General features: G+C 40.1%; 2 protein-coding genes across 4 annotated transcripts in view; one reads left to right on the top strand and one right to left on the bottom strand.

Moving 5' to 3' along the window:
* Window positions 1-4,045, bottom strand: part of fadsd6 (delta-6 fatty acyl desaturase) — a 28,194-nt gene extending 24,149 nt beyond the window's left edge. Inside the window, exons 1-9 of one of the 3 annotated variants that reach the window (XM_005470605.4) lie at window positions 3,903-4,045; window positions 2,788-3,056; window positions 2,085-2,195; window positions 1,597-1,794; window positions 1,005-1,106; window positions 803-928; window positions 654-714; window positions 473-549; window positions 146-243 (exon numbers count right to left, since the gene is read on the bottom strand). In XM_005470605.4, coding sequence (XP_005470662.1) covers window positions 146-243; window positions 473-549; window positions 654-714; window positions 803-928; window positions 1,005-1,106; window positions 1,597-1,794; window positions 2,085-2,195; window positions 2,788-2,997 — 983 coding nt within the window. In that variant the 5' untranslated portion in view covers window positions 2,998-3,056; window positions 3,903-4,045. 3 annotated transcript variants of the gene reach the window in all.
* A 4,517-nt stretch (window positions 4,046-8,562) lies between these two features.
* On the top strand, window positions 8,563-11,475 carry lrrc10b (leucine rich repeat containing 10B). Its single transcript, XM_003440341.4, has 2 exons — window positions 8,563-9,834; window positions 10,212-11,475. The coding sequence occupies exon 2, from the start codon at window positions 10,240-10,242 to the stop codon at window positions 11,473-11,475; it is 1,236 nt and encodes a 411-aa protein (XP_003440389.1). The 5' UTR covers window positions 8,563-9,834; window positions 10,212-10,239.
* Window positions 11,476-12,970: the final 1,495 nt, after the last annotated feature.

Below are 12,970 nucleotides of genomic sequence, written 5' to 3'. Positions count from 1 at the left end.
CAGCAATATAGAGCAAGATATGGTGCATCTCAGCTCAAGGACAACAAATTTTGAAAGGACTGGACAATATAAGGCATCAAAGTCTGTTAACTGGTAACAATTCATTTGTTAATGAGTGTAATGTTTTCTTATTTTAAATAGTTACCTGACTATGCTTATGAGCACCAATGAGCCAACCAGGCCATACAGGGGTAAATAACAGGAGAAGAAGCGAAGGTAGAATGAGATGAACCAAGCCAGATCCTTCACAAGACAAGAACGTTCATATGATTTATATAATTTCTTTTTTAATCATGACAATCATGAATAATTATAATCTTATTTTTACATATGCTCTATTCTGTCCCATTTTTTTGCTGTAATGTTTCTCTTAAATACTGTAAGCTCAAATATTTCATCTTTTAGACAAAATTCAATCTGACAGATCAAATGGAAAATGCCTATATGAAATCTAATATACTACACAGCTTACCACCCAGTCACGCCGGGATACCATGGTCTGCATTACATGAATGTTGAAGAAAACTGGAATGATCAGCGGTGGTCCCACTATATGTATAAATATATAAAAAAGACAAAAACTGTTCCTATAAAGGTGCAACGTTACAAAATTGTAGTTTTTATTCTTTTTAAATGACTCTGAAAAAACATACCGAGAAAGAAGTAATGGTGCTGACGATTGTAAGGCATGTGTTTGATCTTCTTTATCCCGTACTGTAACACAGAGGTAAACAGTGGATGATGACGAGTTGGACCGTGTGAGTGCTTAAAGAATGAGAAATACTAGTTTCGTGCTACTTGCTTCCACTGGTTGAGTTCGGCCAAGTACGAAGAGGTGCAACGTGTTGATATCTGGGTCCTTAATGAAAATGTTGGGTTTAGCGTGATGCCTGAAATGTCGGTGATTCCACCAGTTGGAAGAAGCTCCCTGAAAAAAGAAAAAAAACCGTTAAGTTTCTGTGTTTCATTTCCATGGAGAGAGGATTATAACTGAGAGAGGTTACCTTTAAATGACCAATGACAAACTTGTGGGCGAGGTGATTCCAGCTGGACTTTTTAAAGACAGACAGGTGACCAAAGTCATGCTGCAGCCATCCAGCCTGTGCCTGGAGAAGAAGCAGGAAAACAAATGTTTTGGGTGAACGACTTCTCTTTAAATGGACCTGATTTCCAACACCATGTATTTGTATGCATGACTAACTGTTTGTCTTTTATCAGTCCTGTGTTTCTGTATCTCAGTTCATACTTTTTCTCAAACAATTATTTATGCTCCCTTTAATCTGATTGGTTAGCCCTTGTAAACAGAAGATTTGCACAGTCTGTGGGAGGGGCTTCTGTCCTGACAGTCAGAGCAGTGTCAGTGATGAACATATTAGGACTACCTTCCATCACTGGCATTGTAAAGGGGCAGAAACTGAAACTGTGCATTGAGAGCAGTCTGAGTTTTTGGCTCACTTTTACACACTCATTATTATTGATATCCATTATTTGAAACTTTGTCTCTGTTTAATGTAACCATGCACTTGGTGTATGCATATATTTCAAAACATAAGGAAAAGCATAATAGGTCCCATTTAAAATGTATGTCTGAATCACCTGAGCGGTTGCGAGAAACACAGAGCACACAAGTGTTTGTATCCAGCCTGTGCCCCACATCCAGACGGTCAGCCATCCGAGGGCTTCTAGCAGCAGGATGTGACTGAGGTGGAGGAAGAAAAACAAAGGCTGAGCTCGAAACAGACCCCTTTTCTCCACCTGAGCTCGTAATGTTTCGAAATCCTGCACGATGGCTGCCTGGGTGCAGAGAAAAAGAAACACTTCTGTAAAGCTGAAACTGATATATTGATGTGACACTTCTGAAATCAAGAATTTAGGATTTTAGCTATTTTAGGTTTTCATACAGTGAAACAAGGCATTAAGGTGGCTAAAAACCCCACCTAGAATCTCAGATGTTCCCTACACTCAGCACTTCATAACTAACATAAGAGATCAGTGAATTATCTAACTTACGTCTGTCTCTCATTTATTACACTAGATCACTCACATGTTATCAATAAAAAAAGGGACTTTGATTAAAGGCTCACATTTTTGTCCCGGTCCTGGCTCGGCTCTGTCGTTGCCAACTCTCCGATCAGCAGCGGCTTCAGAAACTTTTGCACAAATTTAGGATCAGGATGAAAAGCAGTGAATGCCTCCTAAAAAACAAACACAACAAAAATTGTAATTTATTAAAAAGTTAAGTAGCGATGGAAATAGTTATCAGATTGTAAAAAAATAAATCATGCATTCACTTCACTTGTATTAAAGCTAAATTCTAACGTGTAAAAACACCGAAAGTAAAATGATTTTCCCTGTAAGTTTCAGTTGCCTGTGAAAGCATGACATTACATTGTTTATAATAATTCAGCTGCCTGAAAGCAGCATTTCAATGCTGTAGCTGGTTCTGCTACACCTACTCATGTTCTTCCATCCATATTATCGAGCTTTCTGCTATTTTTATTCTGGAACACTTATTTAGGTATACTAAAACCTCAGAGGGGAAATCTTTCTGTTAGAGCTGCAAGGAACTTAGAGACATGTGAGGAGTTGTGGGAAGCCCAGGTGTAGTTCACAGACTGGCATAAACTTTACTTTTTGAGAGGAATGGCAACACAAATCTTAAACAAATATAAATGAATTAACGCTTATGATGATAGTTTCATGTGATCTCTTTCAAAATAAAATCATATGAACATAAATGCACAGGCCTGTATATTTTCATTGTATTTTGAAGGAAATATGACGTACCGTGGCATCCTCTCCAGCATAGTAGCTGATGACTTGAAACCCTCCTGGATGCCTTTTGGCCCACTGAGTGATGTTGTAAACCTTTCGATCGATGACCAGCCATTGATCATTCCTGCTGCAGTGGCTCTGCACCTCCTCCCAGGTGTAAACACCTTTAGCTTTCCCGCTGTCCGGTTCTCCCGGCACCGTCTGCTGGCTTCCACCTCCCATCCTCACTGCTGCCTCTGGTCTGAATGCACCTGAGCTCTAACAGGTCACAAGTTTCACACCTGTTTTCACACAAAAAATGCGCAAAATTTCCATGTAACTTTGTTACATACGGGCAACGTAAACCATTAAATTTAATGGAATCTGGGTAAAAAATTGCTTGGTATGCATTCAGTTTATACCAACATATGTTCCTTAATCATTCATTATTGGATAAATAAACCTTTGCTTTTAGATGTTTCAGCTGCATCTTACTCAAAATCATTGCTTCATGTTTACTGAGGGGGAAGAACCTTTTTGTCAGTGTGAGTGTAAAAAAATGGCTTTCAAATGGTTTGAAAAGTGCAGGGAGAAAAACTCATATGGCAGATTTTTCTATGGTGTTTGAGCTGGTTGTGGTCCAGATATAAAACAAAGAGAAGTGCAACATCACCCACCCCTATGGTGAAACTAGTGAAGCTAGGAAACCACCAACTGGAGCTAACGCTGAAGCAGGTCGGTTTTCACCTACTGACTTTTCTTAAGGATTCTTTGTCGACATTAAAGATCAATCTAAAAGTAACACACCCACAAACACTTAAAAACAACAAAAACATCGACGCACACAAGGGCGTATTGCACACGAATGCGTGGACTGGGAGAGGAAGTCTGATCGTCGTTAACGTGTAGAAACCAAGACACAAAACCGACAAACCGCCATCGAAAAGCATTTAATGACTAAATAATAGCGGCACATAGCGGGTGGTTAGCTATGCACGTCACAGCATGTAGATGATAAATATTTACTTACAGCATCCAGATTTTAACGAGCGTCCTTCCGGGGTTCAGGCACACTAATAAGGGATCGATTCTGAGGGTTCGGGTCCTTTTTATATAACAATCATCCCCAAACCCATCCCCATGCTTACCTTATAGGCTCATTGTCACATCCACGCACTCGTTCGGTACAAACTCCGAGCAGAATCATTCGAGGCGTCTGGGCCAATCGGCGCACAGCACTCTCTCGTCTGGCGGCGAGAGTACCATAGGTCATAAACCATCTGAACAGTGCAAAGTCGTGTGAACGCAGAGACAAACAGTCCGCTAGAGGACTTTAACTGCGGACTTATGAGTCCGATTGGTTGTAGGAGATGTGGGGCTGCTTCTGATTTGTGTAGCGGGCTAAATACACAGCTACACAGCGGGTCTTTAAGGGGTTTTCTCAACCCTGCTCCCTTTTTGTTGTTACTTTCCATCTTCCCTAAATACTTTACATGGAAACTGGGCTGTACTTTGCTTGCTGTAGTTTGATTCGAAGAGTCTAATTCAGATGTGTCAACATAAGGTCCGGGGACCATAATCGAAAGACTCCAATCTAGTCCACTGGATAGCTTTGAAGGAGAACTACATTTTTAAATACGTTTCAATACAGCTGATAACCCCCCCCCCCCCTCCATTGCTACTACATCAAAGTAATAATGCAATAGATAAAAAATTTAATGACAGGAATGTTCCTGTCATTAAATTTATCTACTCTATCTACTATATAAATTTAGTTTTTACAGTGATCCACAGTAAATATCCAACTTTCTATTTTATGATAACAGTCAGGGCAATGAGCTAATAGAACTTTTTCTGTAATTTGACACATTTTTTACAATTTAAACCCAAAGAGTTCTTTATTAGCTAAACCACTATTTCTTTATCATGTAGAAAAACTGAGACATACTGTTAAAATTGCACTTTTTTCCTTATATTCAGATATTTCAGTGATTCAAGTTGTAATTCAGTTTCTTTTCACTGACAGATGACAACACTTTCACTTATCTTAATATCAATGTAGGCTGTGTGTAACTCATAATTTAACATCCCTGGTCTCTCAGATTGTCGTAATAATTGTGCTGCCAGTGTTTGTATGAGAGCAGAAAGTTTCCATGTTTGAGGTTATCTTTATTTAGTGTGACCCTTTGACACTGACAAACAAAATGTCAGTGATAACAGTTTCCTTGTTAAATAATCACTGGAGAGAGTTGCTGCAAAATAAGACAACAATTTGTACTACTAGCCTAATTCACTCGAAGTTGGGATGGTGTGTAAAATGCAAATAAAAATAGAACATAATTATTTGCAAATCTCATAAACCCATATTTTATTCACAGAAATGAAAAACAAAACGGGGACACAAATGAGGAAATTTTAAGTCTTTGTTAAAACTTTCACAAGCTTTGTCAAAGCATACCATTTCTAAACATAGTAGTTTTCTTTAGAAAGCAATACAATAACAGAATTATTTCTGAAAAAACAAAAAATTATTAGGGTCAATTTAAATGTAAAATTGACCTTTTTATTGAGCCATGGTACCGTGGCACTGTGCAATGATGTGCTTTAACTTTGTAGTGCTCACAGCTTGTAAAATTAAGTTAAAACCTAAAGTTCACTACCAGTTTACACACAGTATAAAAACTTTAGCAAGGGTTTGAGGTGTCACTTGAGAAAGCATCATGCCCAAAGCAAAAAAAAATGACTTTAGTCGTCTCTTTATGATAGACTTGGATATCAATACACCTACCTCCTGGAGAGTGTTGTTTACTTGCTTGGCTATTGTGAAGGGGTTTCTCTTCTCCATAGAAATGATTCTGCGATCATCCACCACTGTTGTCTTCTGTGGACGTCCAGGTCTTTTTGTATTGCTGAGTTCACCAGTGCTTTCTTTCTTTCTCAGGATATACCAAACAGATTTTGCCACTTCTAATATTTTAGCAGTTTCTCGGAAGGTTTTTTTTTTCTGTCTTCACAGCTTAAGGATGGTTTATTTAACCTGCATGAAGAGCTCCTTTAACTGCCTGTTGTCTGTTCACAGTAAAAAACATCTTCCAAATGCAAGCACCACACCTCAGATCAACTCCAGGACTTTTATCTGCTTAATTGACAATGACATAACAAAGGAATTGCCCACATGAAATAGACTTTGAGTCCAAATACTTTTGGTCCCTTTAAAAAGAGGTTGGCACATGCTGAAACTCCTAAACCCTTCATTCAATTTAAATGTGGATACCTACAAAGTAAGCACTACAGTAAACACAAAAATGGTTGCCTGCTGTCATTCTCTTTGACTGTTTGCATCATCAAATCACACATATTTTTATTTACTGTAAATAAGCACGATGATGCTGTATCAGCTGCAGTTTCCTCCTTCACCAGCAGATAGTGCAAACATGCTCCTTTAATCAAATTGCTTCCTTGTCCTCTTTTAACCTCAAGTTGCAAAAGCATGTAGGCCTCCCATTGCAGTCCTGTTTTGCTTCTTGTGTTTTCCAGAAACATTTTTGAAATATATATAAATATTAAATACTTAATAATTATTGATTTTCCATTAGACCATCATCAAAAATGATCATTAATAACTGTTTAGAGTTACTTTTCTTTTACTCTGTCCCTGTGTTTGCTATGTGTGTGTTTGTCCATGGTAGTGAAGTCATGCAGTGCTTCATCTGCATTCAACACATTCACCTCAACAGTCACATCTATTCACAGCCTGAGGTCTCTGTCTTTTATGTCCCCTGCTTACAGTTCACTGTGTCATTTCAGGGTCATTTCAATGCTATACAGAAATTTGCTAATCAGCTCTTTCGGTCCTCAGCATATCAGACAGGATTATCCTCAAGCAGCGCGCCGCCTGTCTCCCTGTTTGTCCGCTTCTTCTGCCATAGCTTATCAAGCTGACAGAAGCCCTGCACATCCGACCCCAGCATCTTTTACAGGCTTTTCCTCAGTATCATGACCAACAGCATAGACTGTCAATCAGAAAAACCTGCATGCTGTTGCTAAGTTTTCTGATGAATTCAGGCTAAAGGCTGACTTTCATTTTGGTCCCTCAAATGAAAGGTGGGGGTATTTTCCTCAGAAAAGAGGGAGAGACTTTTTACTTTGGCATCACTACACTTCTCATCCCATTAGTTACATTATCTCATATCAGAAGATTTCTTTGGAGATTTGCATTCAAATGACACATAAGATTCATTCAAAGCAACATTTGGGTCAGAATAGCTTGCAACCCATGAACAGATATGTAAGTGTAAAGAAGAAATATTAGAAGCTAAAGAGCAAAAGTTTCTAAAAACCCTTTACTGCCAAGTATTGAGTCTGTTTTTCAAAAACAAAACAAAAAGGCAAGTAATTTGGGATGAAAAGTAAAGTAAAGTATGAGTAGTAAGATAGAAAGTATCATGTTCTTGATGATAGTAGCATGTGATTATTATTGCATTATGTGACTGCCGTAATCTCCTCAGTACAAATTCAGTATAGTCAGTATAAACAGCGTTGCAAATTTTAAGCTACGGGAGATGGAGTTATATGGTCGGATTCAATAAAAATACAGTGTATAACATATTGTCGGATTGGTTCATCTTGACCGTTGCATTATTTTAAGATGTTTCTCTTTCAGTGTTCTTTCAGATTAAAGTATAACGTTAAGATTGAACTGAGTTCTGAGTTAGTTTAATAAAGAAAAACAAATGGCTGAAAACTCTACAATAGTCTCAGAAATATGCTGTAATACTGTGGGTAAACTATGAGAAACAGAGAATACTTCTGTACTGGACAAAGTTAGTCTTTTCTGGAACTGTTGTTGCCCTTTTAGTTAAAATTGCTCTGGGCTCACCCAAATGTTGGAGCTATTTTTAGCCGCAGTGTAGGAATATTTTTCAGTCGTGTCACATTCATTTCAATCTGAGCTGCACTTTGGTCCACTGTATCTGTCTCACGTAGAGAAAAATTCAAACCCTGTAAAGCTTTGAGTTGTTTATTGGCATTTGCTGAGACTTTTCCTGCACTAAATTATTCCACTGATCGTTTTGCTAAATAAAAAAAGTCATATGAATAATTAGCAAAACAGAACTGAAATATGAAGTGCGGGAAAACTTTAATCAGGAGGGGTTTTTTGTTTGGTTTGTTGTTGTTGTTGTTTTTTAGGAATTCACAGTATTGATCACCAAAACAACCATCTGAAAATGTAGTGTAACCAAGTGAAATCAAAGGTTGACTGTAGGGTGATTAGCCTCACAGCGATAAGGTTCAAATCCAGTCTGAGGCGTTTCTGTGTGTGCGTGGGCTCTGTCCGGGCAATCCAGCTTCCTCCCACAGTCCAAAAACATGCATGTTAGATTAATTGATGATTCTGGATTGACTCCTGGAATTTCTCTCTGACTTTTGATGAGCGCAGGATCATGGTTGGACAACATCAGACAACAGGAAGTGTGACAACATTACTTAAACCCAAAAGGCTTAATGATCTGTAAGACTGGATCCAAAGGGTGGCTACAGGCAACCTACTGGCCATCAGAGGACTGTGCACATATTTACAGAACTGTGAAGCAAATGAATGGATAGAATTTTTACATATAAAATTTGACAGTTAAACTATATGAACCATAATGTGAAGCAACAACAGTAAAAGAGAATTATTTTAGCAATGATTGCATAGTTGTTTGTTCACTTTAGGTTTGCATATAAAACCATACTATATGTGAATCTCATATTGTACTTGGGAGTCATATCTGCATAAAAATGTGAGTGACCAAAGACTACTTGGTTTGCAGTGATTTGGTTAGAAGAAAAAACATAACAGCAAGTCTTGAGTTTTGTGCTCTGTCAAACAATTTTATAGGTCTCAGCAGGGCACCTACAAAAATGAGTAAAACCAAAATCAAGTAGAGCATTGTGGACAGTGAGCCTCATCTCCATCATCAAACATACAAATATCCGTATATAAAGATTCATAGCAGCTACAAACTGTACAAATGTATTTATTTATTTTGAAAGACTGTTTCTCGGTTCACCCTACACTCCTACTTTGACTAAAGTTAACTTACTGTATAAACATGCATAAATATAAAAATGCCAAAAAACAAAATTAGGACGATTTTTTCTACACATTTCTACACATATAGAACTATGAATGTATTTATATGTATACGTATATATATTTTTTGATTTATAGTAACAACATTTTACGAGCAAAAATTAATAAACTATAGCGCTTGCGATTATATGTGCTCTGTATCACTCTGTGGCAGGACTGATACTCCACACACAAAATGAATCTAAAAACAATTTTCATATATTAATTAAATAAAAAATGCATTTAAAAAGTGGCGCTGGCGGTTAATAAATGTGCGAATGTGTAAATGTCTGCGAATTTGCATGTCGTCTGTGCAGATGAACATCAGGATAATGTTTATCACTATTAATATTCCTTTATGTTTATCGTTTGATCAAACCCTCATACCTAACTGTCTGTTTATGGAAAAAAGTTATTCTTAAAGTAGTTTCTTTTTAAAAAAAAATATATATTTATTTCTACGAGGCTACTTCTATCATACCGGCGCACGCGCGCAGACACACACGCACTCACACGAGGACACATTGGCCATGTGATGTGAATGCCCCCTGTTCCTGTTACAGAAGGAGGGAGGCAGCAGTTGAATGTAAACCTTCACACTGATGGAGAGAAGCGGCCAACATCAGGAGTTGAGTGGAGTCAGTGAGCGCTGTACTTTTCCAGTATGTGCAGGTTTTTTTGTTTTTCCTCCGGCGCGGATTATTACTCCGGGAAACCTCGGCCTCTAATGGGGAGCAGCTGCATTAACTAGTGAACAGACTTCCATTAACTGTTTTTCTTTGCCGCCAGCTAGGTCACTGAGTGCGCACACACTGTGGGTTTATCCGCAGGAAGAGGGGAGGTAGGCTCCCTGTTTAGTGGCACTTTTTTTCTCCTCTTCTAATAGAGAAACCGGATCACGTGAACAGGTGGCGTTATCTTTCGCTTAAAAGCCCCGAGGAAGTCAGAGAGGAGAGAAGAGGGTAAGCACTGCAAGAATTCAATTTCAGCTCAAAATTCAGCTGGATTTTGTTGAACTCAACTACCAACAACACCATTACTATTACTATTATTACTATTACTACTACTACTACTACTATTACTACTATTATTATCATTACTATTACTCTGCAGTTTGTTAGATCTTTTCCGCTGCTGTTTTGTGATGAAGCTGTAGATGAAGGGACAACGAGACACTTGACAAACTGCTTTGGTATGGCTGCCGGAGTGTTAACTGGCCCGGGCCAGGATGTGGTTTGCAGCCAGTGGGTACAACCACAAAACAGCAGCAGCTCCCAAGCTGAGGGTTAACTTGTCACAGACACTCCCTCATCAAATGACTCTGTCTTGACTCACACAGGAGTCACAAAGGTGCTGCAGGCAACAGCATGGGCAACTCCTCCAGGAAGGGAGGGGGAGAAGAAGAGGAGGAAGAGGAGGGGAAGGATGGCGAAGAGGCAGAATTTTCCGAGAAGGAGAAGGAAGTAGTGCAGGAAATAGAGGAGGAACTTCCGCTTGGAGTGGAGGAGTTGCTGGAGAGTGGGGACCCCGTGTTGGACTTGAGCTACCGTAAATTTAAGCGTTTGCCTTCACGTGTTTGTGATCTGATGCATCTGGAGAAGCTTTATGTTTGTGGAAACAGCCTGCGCACCCTGCCCGACAGCATCTCCCAGCTGCAGGGTCTGCGGATACTTGCCCTCGACTTCAACAAAATAGAAGATGTTCCTCTGGCCGTCTGCGACCTCACTAACCTCACCCGCCTCTATCTGGGCAGCAACCGCCTAATGAGCTTTCCACCTGAGCTGAGCAACCTGCAGAATCTGCGGTGCTTGTGGATGGAGAGCAACTACTTCCAGAGATTCCCACGGGTGCTCTATGACTTACCCAACCTCAAGTCCCTCCAGATGGGGGACAACCGCCTGAAGACTCTGCCTCCTGACTTGTGGCGCATGGAGGCTCTGAGGGGATTGTGGCTCTACGGAAACCGCTTTGACACCTTCCCAAAAGTCCTGCTTCGAATGAAGTCCTTGGAGATCTTAGACCTGGACCGCAACAAGATATCAGAAATTCCCAGCCTGAAGCGTCTCAGAGCCCTGCGCCTTTTCTCCTATGACCACAACCCAGTCGAGGAACCTCCTATAGTGGGTGAAGACGTCTTCTTGGTTGGGGAGGGAGCTGCAGAGTTTTTGGAGGTGCGTGAGGCCAGGAAGGAGAGACGACGAAAGGCCGCAGAGAAAGAGGCAGAAGAGCTGGCACTGGCAGGAGAGGAGCCGGTGATTCATGGCATCCTCAAGAACAGCAGCTCAAAGCAAGCGCCAAATGAAGCTGCAGTGACCATAGAGGACACAGATGTTAAAGAGGAAGAGCCTCTGATGAAGGAGGAAGAAGTGGAGGACGAAGTGGAGGAAGAGGAAGGAGGGTATGTGGAGCCTCCGGTAAATGAGTATGGCGGGACTGAGCTCGAATATGACGAAGAGGCGGTCGAATATGAGACAGAGGAGCTGATATGTGAGGGAGAAGGGTTTGAGTTTGAGGGAGAGGAGCTAGAGTATGAGAGGGCTGAGATGGACTATGAGGATGTGGAGGAGCTGGATGACACAGGGAGACAAGATGAAGGGGCGTGAAAGGCCCCTCCAAGATCCAGATGATCTGCAGGACAAGCTGGACATGAATGACAGGAAATCCTGCAGATACAGTTGATGTTTTGGGACTTTTTTTGTGTAGCTGTGCTGCTAATTTAAAATCTGTTGTTCGCTGTGAATATAAATGAGCCGGGCATTATGTGTCTAAAAATTAACGACATCTCACTCATCTCCATATGATCAGATCAGAGCTGGACTCAGGTAAAGAGAGTGTGTGTGTGTGTGTACAGTGTGTGTAGTTGTTTTACAATAAAACTGTACTTGCAGTGTGCATAGGAGACCAAGTTTCCCATTATTAAATAATTACCCGCCTGATTATGTCAGTCACTTGTGGGAATTTATTTCTTAATTGTGAAGCGGTGAAACCACTAGCCACCGCTTGCTTCACTGGCACAATTTAACATTTCTGTTACATCATCGTCAGTGTCTGTTTTATGTGCTCGACAGTGCACCTCATCTTTGTTCATCACTATTTTTATAAACCGAGACTGTCTGTGCGTGCAAATGGACGTACTGGACTTGGATATACAAAATATTTATGACATGCTAAACACAACCCCCCCAACTCTTGTCAGTGTTGTGTAAGCAGTCCTGTGAGTGTCAGTGCCCAGAACGAACGAATGATGAGCGGGATTATAACAGCGATGAATAGCTGGGGTGCCTCACCATAAAAGGGAAGTCCATAGGGAGGCTCCAAACATGAAATAGACTTGACTCTCCCACCACCAATCAAAAGCCCCCCTGCAGGTCAGGTGAGGACTCAGGTGACCTTTGTGTACTCCTTTTTGTCTGTGACTACACCTTTTCTATCTTCGTCTCTAGCATGGAGCAGGCCAGGCCCTTGTTCTCCTCTCATCTCTGCGCTCATTATTCATGTGGGGCGCGCGTGTAATCCAATCCTCTTTCCCTCCACGTATCTTTTTCTCACATCTCATTGAAAGAGTGAAATATTTATCCCAACACTAAAATATTAATGCTCGCACTCATGAGGCAGAGCGTGTCAACTCGTGTGTCTACACTGGGGAACAGACTCAGACTCACCACTCTAATTTTAGATTTGTTTTTACACAGAAAACCACACATAATACATATTATAAATGCAGGGCAGCAGTTGATAGATATTTTTACTACTGATAAGCTGTTTTGGTAAATATCATAAGTGTTTCTGGGTCGCTGCCGAGAAAGGTGGAGTCCCCCAAGCTTTCCTCTCATTACATCCGAGAGAGGGCGAAAGGTTTTAACATCCAGCCTTTTATGTTTAAAATGATACAGAGTGCTATAACAGAGCTAATCATTATGTTCTTTGGTTAATAGAAAAATCATCTTTATTCTTAATTAATATATAAAAATGAAAGCCTGATTAATATGTTAAATAAGAAATGTAGTTTAAGATATGAAAATGTCTGTTTTAATGTCTGTATTGTGTGTGCAAAGACATCACTTTTGAGCAAAATTGAAAAATAACCAAACAAAAATA

This window comes from Oreochromis niloticus, linkage group LG7 (genome assembly GCF_001858045.2).
Source record: "Oreochromis niloticus isolate F11D_XX linkage group LG7, O_niloticus_UMD_NMBU, whole genome shotgun sequence".
Lineage (NCBI taxonomy): Eukaryota > Metazoa > Chordata > Actinopteri > Cichliformes > Cichlidae > Oreochromis > Oreochromis niloticus.
The sequence above is the reverse complement of the archived record's forward strand: the minus strand, read 5'-3'. Positions and strand labels throughout refer to the sequence as shown.

What these genes read in the sequence shown, in the direction of transcription:
- lrrc10b (XM_003440341.4), top strand. Translation starts at nt 10,240, where the DNA reads ATGGGCAACTCCTCCAGGAAGGGAGGGGGAGAAGAAGAGGAGGAAGAG.